Here is a 27,470-nt window from a genome sequence, read left to right on the forward strand (position 1 = left end):
CAGACACAACACTGATGTGTGTGTGTCCAAACTGGATTTTAACTGGCTGTTTGATCTTTTTTTTTTTTTAACTTTTTTTTTTTAAATTACCTACCTTAATATCTTGCAAACTGCCAAAAAGGTAAAGACTCCCTGAAAAACATTGCTGTAAATCTCCGCTCTTCAATTTTCCAAGATTAAAATCAAGAAGTAAAAACAGATTTCGGATAAATAAACTTTTTCTTGACGGTAATTAAATTACATTTAAATCAACTGAACTAATTAAACGACTATGACGATGACATAAATCTGCCATGTTTTTACTTTTGAGACGTGTGCCTGTGAGGATTTTCCAGCTGATTAGAAAGTGAAATAGGTGTGTCCTTGGGCTCTGCTATAAATGAAGCGCTGGAGGTTTGCTCCATCAGAACACCAGGACACATGAGCGTTTGCTTCACATAACGGAAATTTCTACATTTTTCAAAAATGATCAGCAGGATTTTCTTCGCTAGCCTGTTTCTCGGGATGTACAGTACGGGCTCCTCGTTAAGTTGCAAATGGATTGTAAAAGATCCAGGCGACAAAATGTGTCAATTCAGTCTGCACAACAAACAAGCTTTAGGTCTACTTGATATGATGGTGAGTGCACTTCTTTGCATAATGTTTAACATGGTATTGATTTAAATAGTTTGATTAGTTCCATGGATATGATGTGTGTGCGTGTTTTGTGTGTGATGCAGATTACTAACACCACTAAGGTTGCTGAAATTGAGCACAACGTGGCTTTCCCTAATCGACTGTATCGCAAGACGTCCAAAGCAACAGTAAGTCACCCCCAACTTTTTACATAAAGTTGTTTCTTTTTTTAATGGAAGAATGGAAAGTGTCAGGATGGCAAATCTACAAAAGTTTGTCTTTACCTATATATTGACTGTTCGGCTATTAAAGGGTCGTAAGGATTCTCTCCCACAGAGCCAAGGGAGTTGTCTCTTATCACGACTCTGTCATAACTGTGCATAATTCAAGGACGAAATACAAAGAACTCATTTTCAACCATTTATTCCTGTGCAATCTAAGATATATCTGGGAAAATTTTCATTGCTGTGTGAATTCTTGTTCTTTGACTTTCTAAGCCGTCCATCTTCAAGTGTCACAGAAGTATTCCTATAGTAATTATTTCTTCTTCTTCTTCTTTGTCAATGGAAAATTGTACTTAGTAGTCAGTATAATCTTTTAATGATATAAGTTTGCATATGGTAGAATGCTGCATGTAATTATTTGTGTGTAGAAGTATATAGTTGGTGGCATATTGAAAGAATGTCTCATCCTAGGAGGTCTGTAACATTCTAGGGTATTCACCCCCACATCCTAGGAGCATGAGAGAGGTCGTACCTTGTCTTATTGTTTTACGGTAGGATTAACGTAGCTATGTCAGTTTTAGTTTAAGTGCTTCTTTACATATAGATGAACTGTTGGATTTTCCAGACCAGCAGGTTAAGGGAAGTTGTTTATGGGGCCACACTCTGACCACACACACACACACACACACACACACACACACACACACCTCCACATTGCAATGTAAGGAACAAACGCTCACTGAAGTATAAATAAAGACCGGGGCAGTTTCTCAGCGCGAGTCTCAGTTTCTGGAGACTGCCCTTGCTAGCAAGAAGTTCTGTGTGTTTCTCTTCTCTGAGTCTTTACTGAAGAAGTGTTTTAGAATATATTTCTTAACATTCTTCTTCTTCTTCTTCTTCTTCTTCTTCTTCTTCGAGGATAAACTGGCTTTCATAGTTCAGATTCTGGAGAAGCTGTTTGCCCTGTTTGAGGAGGATCACAGCTCTGCCTCATGGGAGGAGAACACAGTGGAGAACTTTCTCAATATTGTCAACAAACAGGCTGAAGAGCTTCGCTCCTGTGTAAGCTCACTTTCATTTGTTTTTGTAATTTTACAATGAATTCAGTCTCTCTTGTGTAAAAGACCTGACAACTGTGAATAAGTTAAAGTGGTGAATGATTTATTTAAATATATTTTGTTTTATTTCTCTTGATTTATTTAGATTGGAAGCCACAGTTACACGACACAGAAGGTGCAACGGCGGACAGAAATTCATTTCAAGCGACTCTTAAATAAAATCCTAAAGAAAAATGTAAGCCTGCATTATTTTTTTTTACTGAGCCTGTATTTAGTATTTAGCTATGACAGATTTTACACCGCTGGTATTTTAATAATGATAATATTGTTTTGTTTGTAGGGTTACAGTGCTGAAGCCTGGGAGACGATCAGGAACATAACAAAAGATCATCTGAGTCAATGCGGATTCCTGGTTAACTCTCTGGGAAATGCCCACTAAAACTTATCTCTTGGATAAATTTTTTTTAAAATATGTTAGTTAATTTATTTTTTAAATTATATCTTAGTTGGTTTCATTTATTTATTGTATTTATGATATTTGCACTATTTTTAATATTTATATATTATTTATTTATTTATTTATTTTGTAATTTTTATTAAAATAAACTATTTCATATTATTCTACATGTCAAAGTCAATAAATATTTTCTTATCACACAGATTGAAATATGTTGACTTTTCTGTTCCTGAAATATCAAGAATAATGGTTATGCAGTTATTTTTAATGAGTGCAATCAAACATTAGACACATTGTCCAGATTTATATAGAAAGATTGTTTTGATTCTTCACAAAAGCTCTTATAACATAGAAAGTAGAAGTACTGATACCTCATGTGGAGTGAGTATGAGCACCAAGACCACTTTAGAGACTTTCTTTGGTTTGGTTTCTTTTGATTTATAAAGTATGACGAGTAAACTGAGAGCTTTGCCTTTACACTCAGCTCTCTCTTCACCCTGATGGACCAGTACAGCAGCCGCAGCACTGATCTGTCTGTCAATGTCCTTCCCCCTTCTCCCATCACTCGTGAACAGGACCCCAAGATACTTAAACTCCTCCACTTGGGGCAGGAACTCATCCCTGATCACGAGTGGACAGTCCACCCTTTTCTGGCTGAGCACCATGGCCTTAGATTTGGAGGTGCTATTCTCATTCACTTCATTACATTTGGCTGTGCAGCATTCCAGTGCGAGCTGGAGGGCATCAGCCGATGAAGGCAATATTGAGAGCATCCTGAGCGGCTGCATCACTGTCTGGTTTGGGAGCTGTGCCATATCAGACCGCAAGACCCTACAGCGGATAGTGGGAACAGCAGAGAAGATCATCGGGGTCTCTCTACCCTCTATTGAGGACATCTACACCACACGCTGCATTCGCAAAGCCACCAGCATTGTGGCTGATCGGACACACCCCTCTCACACACTCTTTACACTCCTGCCATCTGGAAAAAGGTACCGAAGCATTCGGGCACGCACATCCAGACTGTGCAACAGCTTTTTTCCACAAGCCATCCGTCTCCTCAGCAAAAAGGGACTGACTGATAAACACACACACACACACACATACACTAACATTATCACTCAGCTTAACTCAAATACCTCAAAACATTGAGACTGGACTGACTAACCAACACAAGCGCAAACACACTGACCTACACCACCAACCCATCGCACACACCAACCTGTAAATGCTCTTTTGCACAATATTATTACTAGATATATTATATATATATATTTTTTTTTTTGCACTAACTTGTCTTGTAGCACCTTGGTTCCTGGAGGAACGTTGTTTCGCCTCACTGTGTATTTTTAAACTGTATATGGTTGAAGTGACAATAAAGTTGAACTTGAACTTGAACAACATCATATACGAAATGCAGAGCTGAGATTCAGAGAACACCTAAGTAAAAGCTTTCTGCCACAGATACAAGAGGACTTGTTTTGCAGCCATAAGACGTGAACAACTTGTAGTCCCTGAGGAGACCATGAACTCCTCTCTATGTCAAAATATTCCAAATGTGAGGCCATCAGTTAAAATTTGGCCCAAACTGGATCAATGTAAAACAGAAAGGCTGGAAAAACATTATCCACGTTTTTGTTTATTTCATCATGAAATAACTGTCTTAATCGTGTCAATTTATTGATTAAGTGACAGAAGAGTTACATCTTATATTATGGGCTTTCCTTTTAACCCATTAAAGAACACTTTCATTCCACTTTCGTGAACTTCCAAGCACTGTGGAGTTTTGTTTTTCATTTTTTAGTTTAATTGCAATCGAAATCTGGTTAAAGGAACTTACAAGTTCACCATTTTGATATTAAAAAGTAATATAAACAATAAATTCACTTTGTAAGAAGATAGACTCTTTTATTTGGTAAAATATATTTTACAAAATTTTCATTTTGCTCATTATAAAGATAAAAAATATTCCTAAATCTTCATCAGCACAGAAAAACAATCAAAACAAAACAAAAATAAATATACAAACAACCAAGTGAATAAATAAATAAATAAAATAAATAGACAAGCAATTAAATTAACACAGCCGTCATTACAGACATGACAAGAGACAGGTTTTATTGGGCCGTGTGCAGAGATGAAGCCAGCTGTTCTGCTCTCATTAGATGGGCTTTGGTTTCTTTCCTGATCACCTCCCAGGCTTCAGCACTGTGACCCTACAGAAATACCAATATTAGTATTCTTATTGTTATTGAAACAAGTTATTATATCTATTTATCTTAAGGATGATCTAAACCCCAAATTAATGAGAATGATGTGATCTTACCATTTCCTTTAGGATATGATGTGAGAGTCTCTTAAAGTACATGCGCAGCTTTGTGGTTTTCTTCTTGTGACTGTGGCTCCCAATCTAATTTAATTACAAGCAAAATGACAATTAAGAATATGTCATGTCATATAAAGTATTTGAATGTAATAAAAACCTAACTGAAAGTGAACTTACACAGGAGTGAAGCTCTTCAGCCTGTTTGTTGACAATATTGAGCAAGTTCCTCACTGTGCTGTCCTCCCATGATGCAGAGCTGTGATCCTCCTCAAACAGGGCAGCCACCTCCTCCAGAATCTGAACTGTGAAAGCCAGTTTATCCTCAGCCTGGAAGAAGAAGAAGATCAAATACAGACCACTTTAGAAATGCTTCAATAATAATAAGAGTGGATTTAAAAGACAAAATTAATCTGTCCTAAGGGAAAATTATGTTTTTTTCTATAAATAGGCAAAAGCTGAGGTTCACTTACTGATGATTTGGACACCTGGTGGTACAGGTGATTAGGGAAGGCCACAGTGACCTCCACTTCAGTGGTGTTAGTGGCGTTTTTAGCCTGCAACACATTGAATGTTTTAGTCATCAGATGCTCAAGTGAAATAATTCTAAAACTATTTAAATAACGAATCAACTAATATTAAAACATTAAAACACTCACCATGGTATCAAGCAGATTCAGAGTTTCTTCGTTGTGCTGTCTGAATTTATGATCCATCCATCTGCAGCTTAGCGAGGAGCTTTCAGTGGACAGAGTGAGAAACAGGCAAGCAAAGAGAATCCTGTTCATCATTTTTTTAAAGGTATAAACTTCCTTTGTATGAAGCAAACTCGGATGTCTCCCGGTGTTCTGATGGAGCAGACCTGCAGCGCCGCATTTATAGCAGAGCGAAAATATTTCATTTTCTATATACCTGGGAAACCCGCAGGTACAACAAGCTGTAATGTCGTACACGTGGGATTTAAATTTCCGTCTATAAAAAAAATATCCCACACTTAACAATATATCTTAAAGAAGATAAGATATCATGATGTATGAGGGTTTGACCTCATTATGAGGATTCGTGGACATACACATCCATTTGAACACCTAAGAAACATGACGACAAACTCAACTCACGACTGATGATTTCATTTGTAACCAAATCGTGTATAGGCTTACGTTTTGATACTAAACAGGTAACGTGTTACAGGGATATTAATGCTGCTTTGAGGACATTTTCATCTATTATTGTCAAGAAACGGGCATGTGGCAGGCAGACGGTGGACCCACATGCATGAACAGGTGATGAAACAAAAGTGATCAGATCACAGGTCAGATATATGTTAACGATAACGTCATTGCAAGTACTACATGTGCTGGATTGCTTTTCTTGTTTGTTTGTTTTGTTTTGCTGAGGGGGGCTTTTTTCAGTTATTATTATTTCAGACTCATTCAGAATCGGAGCAGATAAATACTCCTGGTTTGACCTCCACTACCGGTTACATGAGGTTAACACAAATACATCACAACTGATTTACAGCAGAAGTGCAAGCTGCTTAATAATGAAGAAACTGCTAAAAAAGCTAAATGCAGGCCACATGAAATGACGCAATGATGCAATGAACCAAGGTAAATACACCTGCTCATTCATACCTACGCCCATTCTTCACTCACGTGGCAGCCGCTTTCATTTTCCTCGGTAAAGAGAAAAAAAATACCCAAAGTGGAAGCTGTAGTTTACGAGTATCACCTATAGGCGGCGTAGAGTTTCTACTTGGAACAAGTGTCACCTGGCAGTTTGCTGCTTTCTGCCGTGTGATTGGCAGAGGAACTTTGAAAGTTAATAGGTGTGTGAGGTGAGGTCAGCGCTCCTCGGTGAGGAAGTTCCAGAGACAATTAACTCACTCTGGTGCGAGTGGGTATGTTGTTCGTGTGACGTTTTAATGGTGTTCAAGCTGTAGATCGACAGCGCGCGATCAATATTCTGTTGTTGTGATGCCTCTGCAGTTAATGTTTCTTTTTGGTTGATTTGTAATTTCCTTTGGTTAGTCCGTCCAGCCGTAAAGACTGTTATGAATGAAGAGCGGACTAACCTCTCTCGTTTTTATCTTTTCGTTTATTAATTTGTGCCACTTCCCTTTTATAAATCCAGACTGCAGGTTACGCATACCGCTGATTCCCAGCTGTGCTGAGACCAGAACTGTTTGCAGTGCGTGCCCAGTGGTAAATTGATTGCAGTGTCTCTAAACTGGGTTTAGTGTAGTGCAGTGTAGTGTTATTTGCTCGCACCTTTGGTTTGATAGGTTTAATGTGCAGCTGGAATATTAGTAAAATATGTTTTGAGTCCTGTTTGGGAATGAATGGGAAATGTATGTTTAATTGATGGAATAAATAAATAAATTATACATTTATCTCTTTGACATTTTATTTGACACCTTAGTGCTCTGTTACATATTGTTGTAGACGCCACAGACTTTCTGTTCTCCGTTCACAGCTCCTGCCCTGCTAAAGACTTTTCATAACACACTCTGCAACTTATATGACCTGTATATTTGGCTTTTTATATATTTCAGAACCTGAAAAAACATAAACTTAAATCACTCTATACTCTTTTCTTCTCTCCTGTAATCAACCCTACTTGAAAATGAAAACAAACGTGCGTAAGGAGCGTCACTGACGTTTGGCGCACATCCGCTTTCATTTTATTTCATCATAAGTAACGAAATGTGTTCGACGTTGACTGTTTTCATTTTTTAACATTTTTTTTAAACTGCCATTAATGTCTTGCAACCAGTGGCGGTCCTAGCCTGTTTGGCGCCCCGGGCGAACACTCCCTCTGGAGCCCCCCCCCCCCCCCCCCCCCCCCCCACACACACACACACACACACACAAAACATATTAGGAATTGTACAGTAACATAAAACTGTTGGACGGAACCATACTGAATTTCGCCAGAGAAACACACACACACACACACACACACACACACACACACACACATACATACATATGAAGAGAGAGAGAGTATGCATTGTATGCAAACGGCGACCAAACAGCCATCATAATTCGTCATACAATGAGAACAGGACTATTTTTACCATTTCTCTTTGGAGCAACTGTAACCCACATTATTTCCTTAGGGAATGAAGTATTCTGATTCTGATTGTTTCAGGATGACCTGCCATTATCCAATGACACATCTGTTTACCTGTATCTTTTGCTCGTTTCTCCTCCTCTTCTTTTCTATTTTTTCTAAACTGAGCACCTGATGGCTTTGAACTGTTCTTGTCCATCTTCCATTGGTTTTAATTTTGCACTCCAGTATGAACACAAATTCCCCAACTCAACGATCGCCACAATATAACCTAATAGACCTACACCTAGTTCGCAGATTCACTTTGTCTAAGGTGTATTTCTGGGATTTCACACAACCCAGGATTCAAATCATGAATACATATGGGCTTGGATTTACATCTTTATGAATGAAATGTGCTCTATTTGGAAGCAGCCGGCCCCCCTCCCCTGTCGACAGGCTGTGTGTGAGATCATCAAACTTCAAAGTTCACCAGGGAAGACACAAAGGATAACTGTTTGCCTTTCCTGGACTGCGCTGTGCACATTGAAGAGAATGGCAACCTCAACATCGAAGTTTACCGGAAGCCCACACACACGGACCAGTACCTCCTGTTCGACTCCCATCACCCTCTGGAACACAAACTTGGAGTAATTAGGACCCTACACCACCGGGCAGAACATGTTCCCTCTAAGCCTGAAGGAAAAAAGAAGGAACACACACATGTAAAGGAAGCACTCAAAACGTGCGGCTATCCTAACTGGGCGTTCTTAAAGTCAGCAAAGAGGCACAGAAAAGAAGATCAGACACCAGCGAGGGAGGATAAGAAAGACAGACGCAACAACATTGTCATCCCCTATGTAGCCGGTGTATCAGAAAAACTCAGGAGAGTTTTCTCCAAGCACGACATCCCAGTGTATTTCAGACCCAGCAACACGCTCAGACAAAAACTGGTTCACCCGAAAGACAAAACGCCAAAACACAGACTTAACAATGTGGTGTATGCTGTACAGTGCAGCGAGGAATGCCCAGACCTCTACATTGGAGAGACCAAACAGCCACTTCACAAGCGCATGGTACAACACAGAAGAGCCACCTCCACAGGACAAGACTCAGCAGTCCATCTGCATCTTAGGGATAAAGGACACTCTTTCGAGGATGCCAATGTTCACATTTTGGACAGAGAGGACAGATGGTTTGAAAGAGGAGTGAAAGAAGCCATCTATGTCCACTGTGAGCGACCATCTTTGAACAGAGGCGGTGGTTTACGACACCAACTCTCTGCCATCTATAATCCAGTTTTGAGATCCCTTCCCAGACGCCTTAACGCCCACTCACATCCTGGGCCATCTGACCTCAGGAATTCGCATGATAAGGTGGGGCCAGGTTTCACAATGAACTCACCCGAAACTCTGGCTGATTGGGACCCACACCCAGTTTCCCACCTTGGCTCAGGCGATTAGAGGATCATCAGGGGGTCCTTTTGTCCCTCTGTGGGGGGTTTATATCTGGGACTCTCCACCATTTGACCTTAGAACTGAAGAAGCTTCTCGGATGAGAGGTGAAACGTCTTCAAGTAACTTAAAGAAGTCCAGACGCTTTTCTTTGCAAGCTCCTTTGACTACGATGACCTGGATGACTGAGAACCTTCACAGACAGATCATCAAACTGTAAATTATAAATTTTAAATTGTTATTGATCCCTTTACCCCGAGTCCTAAAGTGTGTATTTATTTTCTTACTCTTCTTATATTTGTTGTTCGTTTACTTGCACTGCTGTAACTGGAGGCTCGGCGTTTCGTCTCCCTATATACTGGACTGTATATAGCGGAGATGACAATAAAGTTTACTTTGACTTCAGCAGCAAGCAGGCGCACCGAGGGCTCTCGCGCTCACTTTTCGCGTATAGAATTAGAATGATAAGTCAGTATCATGATGTCTCGTGTTTGGTGTTTGTTGGTTTTTTTATTGTTTTATTTTGCGAGTTGGTTATTAGATGCTATCCAACCAGCCAAAGAATCCCCCGCCGCCCCGCCCTCTCCTCCCTGTGCCACAAGAAGCAGGCGCACCTCGCAAACGGAGGGCGCCCTTACTCCCAGCAAATGGGCGATAGAAAACCGATGGTGCCTATGCCATTCCCAATACGCGCTGGCTGATGTCTGGGCAGCATGAGTACGAGCAATTTATTTATTTATTTATATTTGCCGATGCCCGTGAATCCGCCCCCCACCACGATGCTGATATCAAAAACCGCTACTGCTTGCAACCCGCAAAGAAGGTGAATACTACTGCCTGAAAATAATTACTGTAAATCTCCAACCTTCAATTTTCCAAGATAAAATAATGTAAGAAAGAATTGAGATGAATATACTTTTACATGACGGTAATTAAAATACACATATATTAAACGACCATTATCCGAGGTTTACTTGAAACCAGCTGAAGGTTAAAAAACTAAAACTATTTTTTTTTTAAAATTTTAGCTACCTTAATGTCTTGCAAACTGCCAAGAAAGTAAAGACTCCCTGAAAAACATTGCTGTAAATCTCCTATCTTCAATTTTCCAAGATTAAAATCAAGAAGTAAAAACAGATTTCGGATAAATAAACTTTTACTTGACAGTAATTAAATTACATTTAAACTAATTGAACTAATTAAACTAATTAAACTAATTAAACGACTGTTGTTCTACGTTTACTTTAAAATCGCCTAAAGGTTTCATGTTAATCGCAAGTATTAAGAGATTGACATAGAGGTGGAGATTTGTGTTTTTATGCTTTTATGTGGTAACTTGACGTCATCTCATGGTGCTGCTGCCTCAGTTTTTGTTATATCATAGCCAATTTTTGTACAACACTGTCTTTATATGACACAATTATCATAAAAAACAACAACAACAACAACAACAAAAAAAAAAAAACACAAACACAAGCTAAAAAAAATAATGACATAAATCTTTTTTCTGGTTCACGTTTTTCTAGTTTCTACTTGATAGAGTTAGAAAACGAAATCTTGCACTCTCTATAAATGAAAGAACAGATATTAAATCTTAAAAGGATGACATAAATCTGCTATGTTTTTACTTTTGAGACGATTATCCAGCTGATTAGAAAATGAAATAGGTGTGTCCTTGGGCTTTGCTATAAATGAAGCGCCTGAGGTTTGCTCCATCAGAACACCAGGAGACCTGAGAATTTGCTTCACACTAAGGAAATTTCTACATTTTTCAAAAATGATCAGCAGGATTTTCATCGCTTGCCTGTTTCTCGGGATGTACAGTACGGGCTCTTTGCTAGGTTGCAAATGGATTGTAAATGATCGAGACGACATAAAACATCAATTCCATGTGTACAACAAGAGAGCTTTGGGTTTCCTTGATATGATGGTGAGTGCACTTCTTTGCATAATGTTTAACATGGTATTGATTTAAATAGTTTGATTAGTTCCATGGATATGATGTGTGTGCGTGTTTTGTGTGTGATGCAGATTACTAACACCACTAAGGATGCTGAAATTGAGCACACAGTGGCTTTCCCTAATCAACTGTATCACCAGAAGTCCAAAGCAACAGTAAGTCATCCCCAGCTTTTTACATAAAGTTGTTTCTTTTTTAATGAAAGAATGGAGTGATTGCAAATCCACAAAAGTTTGTCTTTACCTATATATAGACTGTTCAGCTATGAAAGGGTCGAAGGGATTCTCTCCCACAGAGCCAAGGGAGTTGTCTCTTATCACGACTCTGTCATAACTCCTGTGCATAAAAATGTATAATTCAAAGACAAAACACAACAATGTTATTTTCAAACATTTGTTCCTGTGCAAACAAAGATTTTCGGTCCCTGGGAAATTTCTCATAGCTGTGTGAATTCTTGTTCTTTGACTATTCATCTTGAAGTTTTAAAGAAGTATTCCTATAGTGATCTCTTCTTCATCATCTTCATCTTCTTCTTCTTCTAGGATGAGGATAAACTGGCTTTCATAGTTCAGATTCTGAAGGAGCTGTTTGCCCTGGTTGAGAAGGATCGCAGTTCTGCACCATGGGAGAAGAACACAGTGGAGAACTTTCTCAGTATTGTCGACAAAATGGCTGAAGAGCTTAACTCCTGTGTAAGCTCACTTTCATTACAATGAACAATGATATTGCATTTTTTTTTTAAATTTTACAATGAATTCAGTCTCTATTATATATATTTTATCAGTCTCTGACAAATGTGAATAAGTTAAAGTGGTGAATGATGTATTCAAATATATTTTGTTCTTTCCTTGTGGGTTATTTAGGTTGGAAGCCACAGCAACACGACACAGCTGACGCATTTCACGAGTCTCTCAAATGAAATCCTAAAGGCCAATGTAAGTCTGCATTATTTTTACTAAACCTGTATTTCAATATGACAGATTTTACACCGCTGGTATTTTAATAATGATAATATTGTTTTGTCTGTAGGGTTACAGTGCTGAAGCCTGGGAGGTGATCAGGAAAGAAGCCAAAGCCCATCTAATGAGAGCAGAACAGCTGGCTTCATCTCTGCACACGGCCCAATAAAACCTGTCTCTTGTCATGTCTGTAATGACGGCTGTGTTAATTTAATTGCTTGTCTATTTATTTAATTTATTTATTTATTTATTTAGTTACTTGGTTATTTGTATATTTTTGTTTTGATTGTTTTTCTATGCTGATGAAGATTTAGGAATATTTTTTATCTTTATAATGAGCAAAATGAAAATTTTGTAAAATATATTTACAGAAGACCATCTGAGTCAATGCGCATCCCTGGTTAAGTCTCTGGGAAATGCCCACTAAAACTCGTCTTTCGGATAAATTTTTAAAATGTATTTGTATTTCTTAATTGGTTTAATTTATTTATTGTATTCATAATATTGACACTAGTATTTATTTTTGTATTATTTATTCATTTATTTATTAGATTTCTGAAAATTTTCCATAAAGTAAACTAGACATATTATTTGATATGTTAAAGTCAATAAATATTTTCTTATCACACAAATTGAAATTGTTGACTTTTCTGTTCCTGAAATATCAAGAATAATGGTTATGCACTTATTTTTAATGAGTGCAATCAAACATTAGACACATTGTCCAGATTTATATAGAAAGATTGTTTTGATTCTTCACAAAAGCTCTTACAACATAGAAAGTAGAAGTACTGATACCTCATGTGGAGTGAGTATGAGCACCAAGACCACTTTAGGGACTTTCTTTGGTTTGGTTTCTTTTGGTTTATAAAGTATGACGAGTAAACTGAGAGCTTTGCCTTTACACTCAGCTCTCTCTTCACCCTGATGGACCAGTACAGCAGCCGCAGCACTGATCTGTCTGTCAATGTCCTTCCCCCTTCTCCCATCACTCGTGAACAGGACCCCAAGATACTTAAACTCCTCCACTCGGGGCACAAACTCATCCCTGATCACGAGTGGACAGTCCACCCTTTTCTGGCTGAGCACCATGGCCTTAGATTTGGAGGTGCTATTCTCATTCACTTCATTACATTTGGCTGTGCAGCATTCCAGTGCGAGCTGGAGGTCATCAGCCGATGAAGGCAATAGAACAACATCATATACGAAATGCAGAGCTGAGATTCAGAGAACATCTGAGCCTTCTGCCACTTGGCTACACCTAGAAATTCTCTAAATACAAATTATGAACAGAACCGGTGACAAGGGCGGCCCTGGTGGAATCCATCACCCACCGGAAACCAGTCTGACTTATTGCTCATTGCTGGCTATGCGGACCAAGCTCCTGAAATGGTTGTATGAGAATTGAGTGGTCCATAGCAATGGGCCAAACAGCCCATACTCCTGAAGTACCTTCCACAAGACACTCTGACGGACATGGTCGAGTGCCTTCTCCGGGTCCACAAAGCCCATGTAGACTGGTTGGACAAACTCCCATGCACCCTCAAGTATCCTCAAGAGGATAAAGAGCTGGTCCAGTGTTCCACCATCAGGATGTAAACTGCATTGTCCAAGGTTCGACTAACTGCCACCTCAGAGGTACCACCCCTGATCTGGTAAATGGACTGATTCTTATATAGCACTTTTCTACTCTCCCGGGGTACTCAAAGCGCTCTATACAACATGCCTCATTCACCCATTCACACCCACTCATACAAGCACTTCAAGTGCAACCTAAACTACATTCACACACATTCATACTCCGATGAATGCAACTCAGGGTTAGTATCTTGCCCAAGGCATCCAGACTGGGGAAGCCAAGGATCGAACCACCAACCTTCCGATCAGTAGCTGATCTGTTCTACCACCTGAGCCTCAGCCACCCCACACAAAGTGGGGTGATGATGCAGTACATGAGCACAATGCCTATACAAATATACCTATATCATGCATAAAAGAACTGAAAAATGGTACATACTTCTTCAATTCTAAGTTTTTCCATATTCGAGCATTAAAAATAAATAAAAGAATAAATAAATAATTTGGTCATTTTCAGGTTGTAAAATAATTTAAGTGGAAGCTTAGACGACAGTATTTATAATTATTTAACAAAAAGTAAACTTCACAGCATCACATCTGAAATTAAGTATATTAGCGCAGATACAAGAGGACTTGTTTTGCAGCCATAAGACGTGAACAACTTGTAGTCCCTGAGGAGACCATGAACTCCTCTCTATGTCAAAATATTCCAAATGTGAGGCCATCAGTTAAAATTTGGCCCAAACTGGATCAATGTAAAACAGAAAGGCTGGAAAAACATTACCCACGTTTTTGTTTATTTCATCATGAAATAACTGTCTTAATCGTGTCAATTTATTGATTAAGTGACAGAAGAGTTACATCTTATATTATGGGCTTTCCTTTTAACCCATTAAAGAACACTTTCATTCCACTTTCGTGAACTTCCAAGCACTGTGGAGTTTTGTTTTTCATTTTTTAGTTTAATTGCAATCGAAATCTGGTTAAAGGAACTTACAAGTTCACCATTTTGATATTAAAAAGTAATATAAACAATAAATTCACTTTGTAAGAAGATAGATTCTTTTATTTGGTAAAATATATTTTACAAAATTTTCATTTTGCTCATTATAAAGATAAAAAAATATTCCTAAATCTTCATCAGCATAGAAAAACAATCAAAACAAAAATATACAAATAACCAAGTAACTAAATAAATAAATAAAATAAATAGACAAGCAATTAAATTAACACAGCCGTCATTACAGACATGACAAGAGACAGGTTTTATTGGGCCGTGTGCAGAGATGAAGCCAGCTGTTCTGCTCTCATTAGATGGGCTTTGGTTTCTTTCCTGATCACCTCCCAGGCTTCAGCACTGTGACCCTACAGAAATACCAATATTAGTATTCTTATTGTTATTGAAACAAGTTATTATATCTATTTATCTTAAGGATGATCTAAACCCCAAATTAATGAGAATGATGTGATCTTACCATTTCCTTTAGGATATGATGTGAGAGTCTCTTAAAGTACATGTGCAGCTTTGTGGTTTTCTTCTTGTGACTGTGGCTCCCAATCTAATTTAATTACAAGCAAAACGACAATTAAGAATATGTCATGTCATATAAAGTATTTGAATGTAATAAAAACCTAACTGAAAGTGAACTTACACAGGAGCGAAGCTCTTCAGCCTGTTTGTTGACAATATTGAGCAAGTTCCTCACTGTGCTGTCCTCCCATGATGCAGAGCTGTGATCCTCCTCAAACAGGGCAGCCACCTCCTCCAGAATCTGAACTGTGAAAGCCAGTTTATCCTCAGCCTGGAAGAAGAAGAAGATCAAATACAGACCACTTTAGAAATGCTTCAATAATAATAAGAGTGGATTTAAAAGACAAAATTAATCTGTCCTAAGGGAAAATTATGTTTTTTTCTATAAATAGGCAAAAGCTGAGGTTCACTTACTGATGATTTGGACACCTGGTGGTACAGGTGATTAGGGAAGGCCACAGTGACCTCCACTTCAGTGGTGTTAGTGGCGTTTTTAGCCTGCAACACATTGAATGTTTTAGTCATCAGATGCTCAAGTGAAATAATTCTAAAACTATTTAAATAACGAATCAACTAATATTAAAACATTAAAACACTCACCATGGTATCAAGCAGATTCAGAGTTTCTTCGTTGTGCTGTCTGAATTTATGATCCATCCATCTGCAGCTTAGCGAGGAGCTTTCAGTGGACAGAGTGAGAAACAGGCAAGCAAAGAGAATCCTGTTCATCATTTTTTTAAAGGTATAAACTTCCTTTGTATGAAGCAAACTCGGATGTCTCCCGGTGTTCTGATGGAGCAGACCTGCAGCGCCGCATTTATAGCAGAGCGAAAATATTTCATTTTCTATATACCTGGGAAACCCGCAGGTACAACAAGCTGTAATGTCGTACACGTGGGATTTAAATTTCCGTCTATAGAAAAAAAAATCCCACACTTAACAATATATCTTAAAGAAGATAAGATATCATGATGTATGAGGGTTTGACCTCATTATGAGGATTCGTGGACATACACATCCATTTGAACACCTAAGAAACATGACGACAAACTCAACTCACGACTGATGATTTCATTTGTAACCAAATCGTGTATAGGCTTACGTTTTGATACTAAACAGGTAACGTGTTACAGGGATATTAATGCTGCTTTGAGGACATTTTCATCTATTATTGTCAAGAAACGGGCATGTGGCAGGCAGACGGTGGACCCACATGCATGAACAGGTGATGAAACAAAAGTGATCAGATCACAGGTCAGATATATGTTAACGATAACGTCATTGCAAGTACTACATGTGCTGGATTGCTTTTCTTGTTTGTTTGTTTTGTTTTGCTGAGGGGGGCTTTTTTCAGTTATTATTATTTCAGACTCATTCAGAATCGGAGCAGATAAATACTCCTGGTTTGACCTCCACTACCGGTTACATGAGGTTAACACAAATACATCACAACTGATTTACAGCAGAAGTGCAAGCTGCTTAATAATGAAGAAACTGCTAAAAAAGCTAAATGCAGGCCACATGAAATGACGCAATGATGCAATGAACCAAGGTAAATACACCTGCTCATTCATACCTACGCCCATTCTTCACTCACGTGGCAGCCGCTTTCATTTTCCTCGGTAAAGAGAAAAAAAATACCCAAAGTGGAAGCTGTAGTTTACGAGTATCACCTATAGGCGGCGTAGAGTTTCTACTTGGAACAAGTGTCACCTGGCAGTTTGCTGCTTTCTGCTGTGTGATTGGCAGAGGAACTTTGAAAAGGTAGTAGGTGTGTGAGGTGAGGTCAGCGCTCCTCGGTGAGGAAGTTCCAGAGACAATTAACTCACTCTGGTGCGAGTGGGTATGTTGTTCGTGTGACGACAAGTTTTAATGGTGTTCAAGCTGTAGATCGACAGCGCACGGGGAAATCGATCAATATTCTGTTGTTGTGATTCCTCTGCAGTTAATTTTTAGTTGTTCTTTTGGTTGATTTGTAATTTCCTTTGGTTAGTCCGTCCAGCCGTAAAGACTGTTATGAATGAAGAGCGGACTAACCTCTCTCGTTGTTATCTTTATCCTTTCGTTTATTAATTTGTGCCACTTCCCTTTTATAAATCCAGACTGCAGGTCACCCATACCGCATATTCCCAGCTGTGCTGAGACCAGAACTGTTTGCAGTGCGTGCCCAGTGATAAATTGATTGCAGTGTCTCTAAACTGGGTTTAGTGTAGTGCAGTGTAGTGTTATTTGCTCGCACCTTTGGTTTGATAGGTTTAATGTGCAGCTGGAATATTAGTAAAATATGTTTTGAGTCCTGTTTGGGAATGAATGGGAAATGTATGTTTAATTGATGGAATAAATAAATAAATTATACATTTATCTCTTTGACATTTTATTTGACACCTTAGTGCTCTGTTACATATTGTTGTAGACGCCACAGACTTTCTGTTCTCCGTTCACAGCTCCTGCCCTGCTAAAGACTTTTCATAACACACTCTGCAACTTATATGACCTGTATATTTGGCTTTTTATATATTTCAGAACCTGAAAAAACATAAACTTAAATCACTCTATACTCTTTTCTTCTCTCCTGTAATCAACCCTACAACCCTAAATGAAAGCAAACGTGCGTAAGGAGCGTCACTGACGTTTGGCGCACATCCGCTTTCATTTTATTTCATCATAAGTAACGAAATGTGTTCGACGTTGACTGTTTTCATTTTTTAACATTCTTTTTTAAACTGCCATTAATGTCTTGCAACCAGTGGCGGTCCTAGCCTGTTTGGCGCCCCGGGCGAACACTCCCTCTGGAGCCCCCCCCCCCCCCCCCCCACACACACACACAAAAAAAATATTAAGAATTGTACATTAACATAAAATTGTTGGACGGAACCATACTGAATTTCACCAGAGAAACACACATACACACATATGAAGAGAGAGAGTGTATGCATTGTATGCAAACGGCTACCAAACAGCCATCATAATTCGTCATACAATGAGAACAGGACGAATCAACAATTGACAATGACTAATTAATATTAAAATCTGTAACATAATGTATTGTTTGGAGTTTAGTCTGTTACTGTTACTATTTTTACCATTTCTCTTTGGAGCAACTGTAACCCACATTATTTCCTTAGGGATTAATGAAGTATTCTGATTCTGATTGTTTCAGGATGACCTGCCATTATCCAATGACACATCTGCTTACCTGTATCTTTTGCTCGTTTCTCCTCCTCTTCTTTTCTATTTTTTCTAAACTGAGCACCTGATGGCTTTGAACTGTTCTTGTTCATCTTCCATTGGTTTTAATTTTGCACTCCAGTATGAACACAAATTCCCCAACTCGACAATCGCCACAATATAACCTAATAGACCTACACCTAGTTCGCAGATTCACTTTGTCTAAGGTGTATTTCTGGGATTTCACACAACCCAGGATTCAAATCATGAATACATATGGGCTTGGATTTACATCTTTATGAATGAAATGTGCTCTATTTGGAAGCAGCCGGCCCCCCTCCCCTGTCGACAGGCTGTATGTACAGGCTGTAGTGAGTACAAGGTATGTACAGGCTATGAACAGGATATAAATATGAAAAACTATACAGAATATGAAATAAATAACTTTACAGAATCTGAGATATACAGTTATACAGAAATGGGAACTATGCAAGTTGTAGGATTAAAGATTATCGAAGAGAGACCAAACAGCCACTTCACAAGCGCATGGCACAACACAGAAGAGCCACCTCCACAGGACAAGACTCAGCAGTCCATCTGCATCTTAAGGATAAAGGACACTCTTTCGAGGATGCCAATGTTCACATTTTGGACAGAGAGGACAGATGGTTTGAAAGAGGAGTGAAAGAAGCCATATATGTCCACTGTGAGCGACCATCTTTGAACAGAGGCGGTGGTTTACGGCCAGGTTTCACAATGAACTCACCCGAAACTCTGGCTGATTGGGACCCACACCCAGTTTCACACCTTGGCTCAGACGATTAGAGGATCATCAGGGGGTCCTTTTGTCCCTCTGTGGGCGGATACTCCCACTAATATCTGGGACTCTCCACCATTTGACCTTAGAACTGAAGAAGCTTCTCGGATGAGAGGTGAAACGTCTTCAAGTAACTTAAAGAAGTCCAGACGCTTTTCTTTGCAAGCTCCTTTGACTACGATGACCTGGATGACTGAGAACCTTCACAGACAGATCATCAAACTGTAAATTATAAATTTTAAATTGTTATTGATCCCTTTACCCCGAGTCCTAAAGTGTGTATTTATTTTCTTACTCTTCTTATATTTGTTGTTCGTTTACTTGCACTGCTGTAACTGGAGGCTCGGCGTTTCGTCTCTCTATATACCGGACTGTATATAGCGGAGATGACAATAAAGTTTACTTTGACTTCAGCAGCAAGCAGGTGCACCGAGGGCTCTCGCGCTCACTTTTCGCGTATAGAATTAGAATGATAAGTCAGTATCATGATGTCTCGTGTTTGGTGTTTGTTGGTTTTTTTATTGTTTTATTTTGCGAGTTGGTTATTAGATGCTATCCAACCAGCCAAAGAATCCCCCGCCGCCCCGCCCTCTCCTCCCTGTGCCACAAGAAGCAGGCGCACCTCGCAAACGGAGGGCGCCCTTACTCCCAGCAAATGGGCGATAGAAAACCGATGGTGCCTATGCCATTCCCAATACGCGCTGGCTGATGTCTGGGCAGCATGAGTACGAGCAATTTATTTATTTATTTATATTTGCCGATGCCCGTGAATCCGCCCCCCACCACGATGCTGATATCAAAAACCGCTACTGCTTGCAACCCGCAAAGAAGGTGAATACTACTGCCTGAAAATAATTACTGTAAATCTCCAACCTTCAATTTTCCAAGATAAAATAATGTAAGAAAGAATTGAGATGAATATACTTTTACATGACGGTAATTAAAATACACATATATTAAACGACCATTATCCGAGGTTTACTTGAAACCAGCTGAAGGTTAAAAAACTAAAACTATTTTTTTTTTAAAATTTTAGCTACCTTAATGTCTTGCAAACTGCCAAGAAAGTAAAGACTCCCTGAAAAACATTGCTGTAAATCTCCTATCTTCAATTTTCCAAGATTAAAATCAAGAAGTAAAAACAGATTTCGGATAAATAAACTTTTACTTGACAGTAATTAAATTACATTTAAACTAATTGAACTAATTAAACTAATTAAACTAATTAAACGACTGTTGTTCTACGTTTACTTTAAAATCGCCTAAAGGTTTCATGTTAATCGCAAGTATTAAGAGATTGACATAGAGGTGGAGATTTGTGTTTTTATGCTTTTATGTGGTAACTTGACGTCATCTCATGGTGCTGCTGCCTCAGTTTTTGTTATATCATAGCCAATTTTTGTACAACACTGTCTTTATATGACACAATTATCATAAAAAACAACAACAACAACAACAAAAAAAAAAACACAAACACAAGCTAAAAAAAATAATGACATAAATCTTTTTTCTGGTTCACGTTTTTCTAGTTTCTACTTGATAGAGTTAGAAAACGAAATCTTGCGCTCTCTATAAATGAAAGAACAGATATTAAATCTTAAAAGGATGACATAAATCTGCTATGTTTTTACTTTTGAGACGATTATCCAGCTGATTAGAAAATGAAATAGGTGTGTCCTTGGGCTTTGCTATAAATGAAGCGCCTGAGGTTTGCTCCATCAGAACACCAGGAGACCTGAGAATTTGCTTCACACTAAGGAAATTTCTACATTTTTCAAAAATGATCAGCAGGATTTTCATCGCTTGCCTGTTTCTCGGGATGTACAGTACGGGCTCTTTGCTAGGTTGCAAATGGATTGTAAAAGATCAAGACGACATAAACCATCAATTCCATGTGTACAACAAGAGAGCTTTGGGTTTCCTTGATATGATGGTGAGTGCACTTCTTTGCATAATGTTTAACATGGTATTGATTTAAATAGTTTGATTAGTTCCATGGATATGATGTGTGTGCGTGTTTTGTGTGTGATGCAGATTACTAACACCACTAAGGATGCTGAAATTGAGCACACAGTGGCTTTCCCTAATCAACTGTATCACCAGAAGTCCAAAGCAACAGTAAGTCATCCCCAGCTTTTTACATAAAGTTGTTTCTTTTTTAATGAAAGAATGGAGTGATTGCAAATCCACAAAAGTTTGTCTTTACCTATATATAGACTGTTCAGCTATGAAAGGGTCGAAGGGATTCTCTCCCACAGAGCCAAGGGAGTTGTCTCTTATCACGACTCTGTCATAACTCCTGTGCATAAAAATGTATAATTCAAAGACAAAACACAACAATGTTATTTTCAAACATTTGTTCCTGTGCAAACAAAGATTTTCGGTCCCTGGGAAATTTCTCATAGCTGTGTGGATTCTTGTTCTTTGACTATTCAGCCATCTTGAAGTTTTAAAGAAGTATGATCTCTTCTTCTTCATCTTCGTCTTCTTCTTCTTCTAGGATGAGGATAAACTGGCTTTCATAGTTCAGATTCTGGAGGAGGTGGCTGCCCTGTTTGAGGAGGATCACAGCTCTGCCTCATGGGAGGAGAACACAGTGGAGAACTTTCTCAATATTGTGAACAAACAGGCTGAAGAGCTTCGCTCTTGTGTAAGTTCACTTTCATTTGTTTTTGTAATTTTACAATGAATTCAGTCTCTCTTGTGTAAAAGACCTGACAACTGTGAATAAGTTAAAGTGGTGAATGATTTATTTAAATATATTTTGTTTTATTTCTCTTGATTTATTTAGATTGGAAGCCACAGTTACACGACACAGAAGGTGCGACGGCGGACAGAAATGTATTTCAAGAGACTCTCAAATGAAATCCTAAAGAAAAATGTAAGCCGGCATTATTTTTTTTTACTGAGCCTGTATTTAGTATTTAGCTATGACAGATTTTACACCGCTGGTATTTTAATAATGATAATATTGTTTTGTCTGTAGGGTTACAGTGCTGAAGCCTGGGAGACGATCAGGAACATAACAAAAGATCATCTGAGTCAATGCGCATTCCTGGTTAACTCTCTGGGAAATGCCCACTAAAACTTGTCTTTCGGATAAATTTTTAAAATGTATTTGTATTTCTTAATTGGTTTAATTTATTTATTGTATTCATAATATTGACACTATTATTTATTTTTAGTATTTGTGTATTATTTATTCATTTATTTATTAGATTTCTGAACATTTTCCATAAAATAAACTAGACATATTATTTGATATGTTAAAGTCAATAAATATTTTCTTATCACACAAATTGAAATTGTTGACTTTTCTGTTCCTGAAATATCAAGAATAATGGTTATGCACTTATTTTTAATGAGTGCAATCAAACATTAGACACATTGTCCAGATTTATATAGAAAGATTGTTTTGATTCTTCACAAAAGCTCTTATAACATAGAAAGTAGAAGTACTGATACCTCATGTGGAGTGAGTATGAGCACCAAGACCACTTTAGAGACTTTCTTTGGTTTGGTTTCTTTTGGTTTATAAAGTATGACGAGTAAACTGAGAGCTTTGCCTTTACACTCAGCTCTCTCTTCACCCTGATGGACCAGTACAGCAGCCGCAGCACTGATCTGTCTGTCAATGTCCTTCCCCCTTCTCCCATCACTCGTGAACAGGGCCCCAAGATACTTAAACTCCTCCACTCGGGGCACAAACTCATCCCTGATCACGAGTGGACAGTCCACCCTTTTCTGGCTGAGCACCATGGCCTTAGATTTGGAGGTGCTATTCTCATTCACTTCATTACATTTGGCTGTGCAGCATTCCAGTGCGAGCTGGAGGTCATCAGCCGATGAAGGCAATAGAACAACATCATATACGAAATGCAGAGCTGAGATTCAGAGAACATCTGAGCCTTCTGCCACTTGGCTACACCTAGAAATTCTCTAAATACAAATTATGAACAGAACCGGTGATAAGGGCGGCCCTGGTGGAATCCATCACCCACCGGAAACCAGTCTGACTTATTGCTCATTGCTGGCTATGCGGACCAAGCTCCTGAAATGGTTGTATGAGAATTGAGTGGTCCATAGCAATGGGCCAAACAGCCCATACTCCTGAAGTACCTTCCACAAGACACTCTGACGGACATGGTCGAGTGCCTTCTCCGGGTCCACAAAGCCCATGTAGACTGGTTGGACAAACTCCCATGCACCCTCAAGTATCCTCAAGAGGATAAAGAGCTGGTCCAGTGTTCCACCATCAGGATGTAAACTGCATTGTCCAAGGTTCGACTAACTGCCACCTCAGAGGTACCACCCCTGATCTGGTAAATGGACTGATTCTTATATAGCACTTTTCTACTCTCCCGGGGTACTCAAAGCGCTCTATACAACATGCCTCATTCACCCATTCACACCCACTCATACAAGCACTTCAAGTGCAACCTAAACTACATTCACACACATTCATACTCCGATGAATGCAACTCAGGGTTAGTATCTTGCCCAAGGCATGCAGACTGGGGAAGCCAAGGATCGAACCACCAACCTTCCGATCAGTAGCTGATCTGCTCTACCACCTGAGCCTCAGCCACCCCACACAAAGTAAAAGTTAGACTGATGCAGTACATGAGCACAATGCCTATACAAATATACCTATATCATGCATAAAAGAACTGAAAAATGGTACATACTTCTTCAATTCTAAGTTTTTCCATATTCGAGCATTAAAAATAAATAAAAGAATAAATAAATAATTTGGTCATTTTCAGGTTGTAAAATAATTTAAGTGGAAGCTTAGACGACAGTATTTATAATTATTTAACAAAAAGTAAACTTCACAGCATCACATCTGAAATTAAGTATTTTAGCACAGATACAAGAGGACTTGTTTTGCAGCCATAAGACGTGAACAACTTGTAGTCCCTGAATAGACCATGAACTCCTCTCTATGTCAAAATATTCCAAATGTGAGGTCATCAGTTAAAATTTGGCCCAAACTGGATCAATGTAAAACAGAAAGGCTGGAAAAACATTACCCACGTTTTTGTTTATTTCATCATGAAATAACTGTCTTAATCGTGTCAATTTATTGATTAAGTGACAGAAGAGTTACATCTTATATTATGGGCTTTCCTTTTAACCCATTAAAGAACACTTTCATTCCACTTTCGTGAACTTCCAAGCACTGTGGAGTTTTGTTTTTCATTTTTTAGTTTAATTGCAATCGAAATCTGGTTAAAGGAACTTACAAGTTCACCATTTTGATATTAAAAAGTAATATAAACAATAAATTCACTTTGTAAGAAGATAGACTCTTTTATTTGGTAAAATATATTTTACAAAATTTTCATTTTGCTCATTATAAAGATAAAAAATATTCCTAAATCTTCATCAGCATAGAAAAACAATCAAAACAAAAATATACAAATAACCAAGTAACTAAATAAATAAATAAATAAATAAAATAAATAGACAAGCAATTAAATTAACACAGCCGTCATTACAGACATGACAAGAGACAGGTTTTATTGGGCCGTGTGCAGAGATGAAGCCAGCTGTTCTGCTCTCATTAGATGGGCTTTGGTTTCTTTCCTGATCACCTCCCAGGCTTCAGCACTGTGACCCTACAGAAATACCAATATTAGTATTCTTATTGTTATTGAAACAAGTTATTATATCTATTTACTTTAAGGTTGATCTAAAACCCAAATTAATGAGAATGATGTGATCTTACCATTTCCTTTAGGATATGATGTGAGAGTCTCTTAAAGTACATGCGCAGCTTTGTGGTTTTCTTCTTGTGACTGTGGCTCCCAATCTAATTTAATTACAAGCAAAATGACAATTAAGAATATGTCATGTCATGTAAAGTATCATATTCGAATGTAATAAAAACCTAACTGAAAGTGAACTTACACAGGAGTGAAGCTCTTCAGCCTGTTTGTTGACAATATTGAGCAAGTTCCTCACTGTGCTGTCCTCCCATGATGCAGAGCTGTGATCCTCCTCAAACAGGGCAGCCACCTCCTCCAGAATCTGAACTGTGAAAGCCAGTTTATCCTCAGCCTGGAAGAAGAAGAAGATCAAATACAGACCACTTTAGAAATGCTTCAATAATAATAAGAGTGGATTTAAAAGACCAAATTAATCTGTCCTAAGGGAAAATTATGTTTTTTTCTATAAATAGGCAAAAGCTGAGGTTCACTTACTGATGATTTGGACACCTGGTGATACAGGTGATTAGGGAAGGCCACAGTGACCTCCACTTCAGTGGTGTTAGTGGAGTTTTTAGCCTGAAACACATTGAGTGTTTTAGTCATCAGATGCTAAATTGAAATAATTCTTTCACGAAAAATAACAAATTAACTAATATTAAAGCATTAAACACTCACCATGGTATCAATTAGATTCAGAGTTTCTTCGTTGTGCTGTCTGAATTTATGATCCATCCATCTGCAGCTTAGCGAGGAGCTTTCAGTGGACAGAGCGAGAAACAGGCAAGCAAAGAGAATCCTGTTCATCATTTTTTAAAGGTATAAACTTCCTTTGTATGAAGCAAACTCTCGGATGTCTGATGGAGCAGACCTGCAGCGCTGCATTTATAGCAGAGCGAACATATTTCATTTTCCATACCTGGGAAACCCGCAGGTGAGCGGGTTGAGGCCTCAACGTACAACAGGCTGTAATGTCGGAAATCTCAGATTAGAATTTGCATCCAAATCAAAGAAAATATTCCACAGTGGAGGATAGGCAGCGTTTTTAAACAAGCTAAGGTATCACCCTCGTTAATTTAGTAATTTACGTCACTACGAGTTACCTGCCAAACATAAATACATGAACTTAAATACGTGAAACACAAAACAAGAAACACATCTCACAGCTGATTTTTTTCCCCATTAGGCTACCTCTACATGTTTCTGAAATAGTTAAGTTGTGATATGAAAAAAATTACGTCTTCCTTGAATATTTATCTCGATTTTAGCGCCAGTTTACACCCCGAAAATAAAAATAATTAAATACAATGAGATTTCATTAACGGCCACCTTACTTAAATCTGTGTAATTTATAATAAAAGCTGGTACTGCACATTTCATCAATTTGCATTACTTGTTTGTGTTTTTTTTTTCCTTTTTTCGGCATCTTTTTTCACACAGCACACAGTGTTTTCGGTTTGAACAACGAACAATGTATTTTTTTCACAGTTGGAATTACTCAGTTGCTTCTTTTACCTAACGCTCCAGGTCTATTGCACAGTGTCCATGTGTGCTATAAAAGGGAAGTTCTTACTTTCAGAAACTGAAAGTGGCTTGATGACTGTGCGGAATGTGTCGTAACGCGAACCGATGAGTGACATTTCGCCTTGTTTTATCTTGAACCTGTGGCTTCCCTGTGTGAACCAGGTAACCTACGGAAAACTGCTTCACGTCTTAATCGGAAGATTAGCCCATGTTTTCATCTCAATTGAGAAATAATGAATAAAGACACTACTATTGTATAGGCAGACACGAGATCAGTAACCCTGACTGAAACCCACAATTTCAATTTTCAAAATTTTCTGGACCGGTACAGGACAAATACGGCCTAGCTTGAATTGTGACCACTATAAAAAAGCATAAAAACTCTCATTTTGAAGACCCTGAGTAATTTATCGCCTGTAGATTTGATTAAGCAATTCACTGTATATTGGAATGAACAACACTAATACCCCAGTGCAGGTGGTTCTGATGTCATGCAAATGTGAGCATATATTCACTGGTACATATATTAACGAATTAATAAAATATTAGCATTTGTGAATTTTGTAGCTCATTTTTAAACACTTAAGTAACCCTTAAGAAGAGTAACTCTTCTTTATCTGACGGACTTATTGCACCAATATGCCAGATCACACTCGTCTAGATCACTGGAGCAGATCTCGAAATTTCAGGTTAGGTCTATTTACCGTTTCCACTACATTATGATCCTATATTACTTAAAGCGTCATTTTTAGTTTCTTTAATTAACTCATTTTTTATTCATTTTATTATATACTGATTTAAAATAAAGTCGATCTAAACTTCTGCTTGTGTGGTCACGTTAACCTGTGTCAGTTTGTGTGCTAAGCAATGATGAGAAATTAGTTTGTGAGTTCGAGAATTGCATTCGAAATCCAGTTAATCCTGCAACCTGGAAGAACAATCACAGACTACCTAACAGATACTTTTACACCACTGCTCAGGAAATTTTTAAAAGGAAAGGTCAATGTATTTATTACATCCAGTGATTTTGTTTAAAA

General features: G+C 38.3%; 6 protein-coding genes across 8 annotated transcripts; 3 read left to right on the forward strand and 3 right to left on the reverse strand.

The window, feature by feature from the left end:
- The first annotated feature begins 274 nt into the window (after positions 1 to 274).
- LOC309713251 (interferon a3-like) lies at positions 275 to 2,434 on the forward strand. Its single transcript, XM_082544723.1, has 5 exons — positions 275 to 618; positions 720 to 803; positions 1,758 to 1,901; positions 2,043 to 2,132; positions 2,238 to 2,434. The coding sequence occupies exons 1-5, from the start codon at positions 466 to 468 to the stop codon at positions 2,334 to 2,336; spliced, it is 570 nt and encodes a 189-aa protein (XP_082400849.1). The 5' UTR covers positions 275 to 465; the 3' UTR covers positions 2,337 to 2,434.
- A 2,006-nt stretch (positions 2,435 to 4,440) lies between these two features.
- Positions 4,441 to 6,382, reverse strand: LOC309713252 (interferon a3-like; the record flags this gene model as incomplete). Of its 3 annotated transcripts, none has more annotated exons than XM_082544725.1 (6): positions 4,441 to 4,570; positions 4,681 to 4,764; positions 4,858 to 5,007; positions 5,151 to 5,234; positions 5,337 to 5,415; positions 6,312 to 6,382. In XM_082544725.1, 5 exons carry the CDS (start codon positions 5,391 to 5,393, stop codon positions 4,472 to 4,474), a joined length of 474 nt encoding a protein of 157 aa, XP_082400851.1. In that variant the 3' UTR covers positions 4,441 to 4,471. The 3 variants fall into 3 exon arrangements, with proteins under 3 accessions (XP_082400851.1, XP_082400852.1, XP_082400850.1); XM_082544726.1 differs by lacking the exon at positions 6,312 to 6,382 and adding an exon at positions 5,838 to 5,977; XM_082544724.1 differs by lacking the exon at positions 6,312 to 6,382 and having other exon boundaries at positions 5,337 to 5,468.
- A 4,264-nt stretch (positions 6,383 to 10,646) lies between these two features.
- Positions 10,647 to 12,273, forward strand: LOC309713065 (interferon a3-like; the record flags this gene model as incomplete). The annotated part of the gene is made up of 5 exons (XM_082544402.1): positions 10,647 to 11,115; positions 11,217 to 11,300; positions 11,688 to 11,837; positions 12,009 to 12,080; positions 12,175 to 12,273. Exons 1-5 carry the CDS (start codon positions 10,963 to 10,965, stop codon positions 12,271 to 12,273), a joined length of 558 nt encoding a protein of 185 aa, XP_082400528.1. The 5' UTR covers positions 10,647 to 10,962.
- Positions 12,274 to 14,948: 2,675 nt separating this feature from the next.
- On the reverse strand, positions 14,949 to 15,945 carry LOC309713066 (interferon a3-like; the record flags this gene model as incomplete). The annotated part of the gene is made up of 5 exons (XM_082544403.1): positions 14,949 to 15,047; positions 15,158 to 15,241; positions 15,335 to 15,484; positions 15,628 to 15,711; positions 15,814 to 15,945. The coding sequence occupies 5 exons, from the start codon at positions 15,943 to 15,945 to the stop codon at positions 14,949 to 14,951; spliced, it is 549 nt and encodes a 182-aa protein (XP_082400529.1).
- A 4,853-nt stretch (positions 15,946 to 20,798) lies between these two features.
- Positions 20,799 to 22,286, forward strand: LOC309713472 (interferon a3-like). The gene is made up of 4 exons (XM_082545110.1): positions 20,799 to 21,316; positions 21,699 to 21,848; positions 21,990 to 22,079; positions 22,185 to 22,286. The coding sequence occupies exons 1-4, from the start codon at positions 21,194 to 21,196 to the stop codon at positions 22,281 to 22,283; spliced, it is 462 nt and encodes a 153-aa protein (XP_082401236.1). The 5' UTR covers positions 20,799 to 21,193; the 3' UTR covers positions 22,284 to 22,286.
- Positions 22,287 to 24,689: 2,403 nt separating this feature from the next.
- On the reverse strand, positions 24,690 to 25,719 carry LOC309713469 (interferon a3-like; the record flags this gene model as incomplete). The annotated part of the gene is made up of 5 exons (XM_082545107.1): positions 24,690 to 24,819; positions 24,930 to 25,013; positions 25,112 to 25,261; positions 25,405 to 25,488; positions 25,588 to 25,719. The coding sequence occupies 5 exons, from the start codon at positions 25,717 to 25,719 to the stop codon at positions 24,721 to 24,723; spliced, it is 549 nt and encodes a 182-aa protein (XP_082401233.1). The 3' UTR covers positions 24,690 to 24,720.
- Positions 25,720 to 27,470: the final 1,751 nt, after the last annotated feature.

Source organism: Aulonocara stuartgranti (genome assembly GCF_965226115.1).
Source record: "Aulonocara stuartgranti genome assembly, chromosome: 8".
NCBI lineage: Eukaryota > Metazoa > Chordata > Actinopteri > Cichliformes > Cichlidae > Aulonocara > Aulonocara stuartgranti.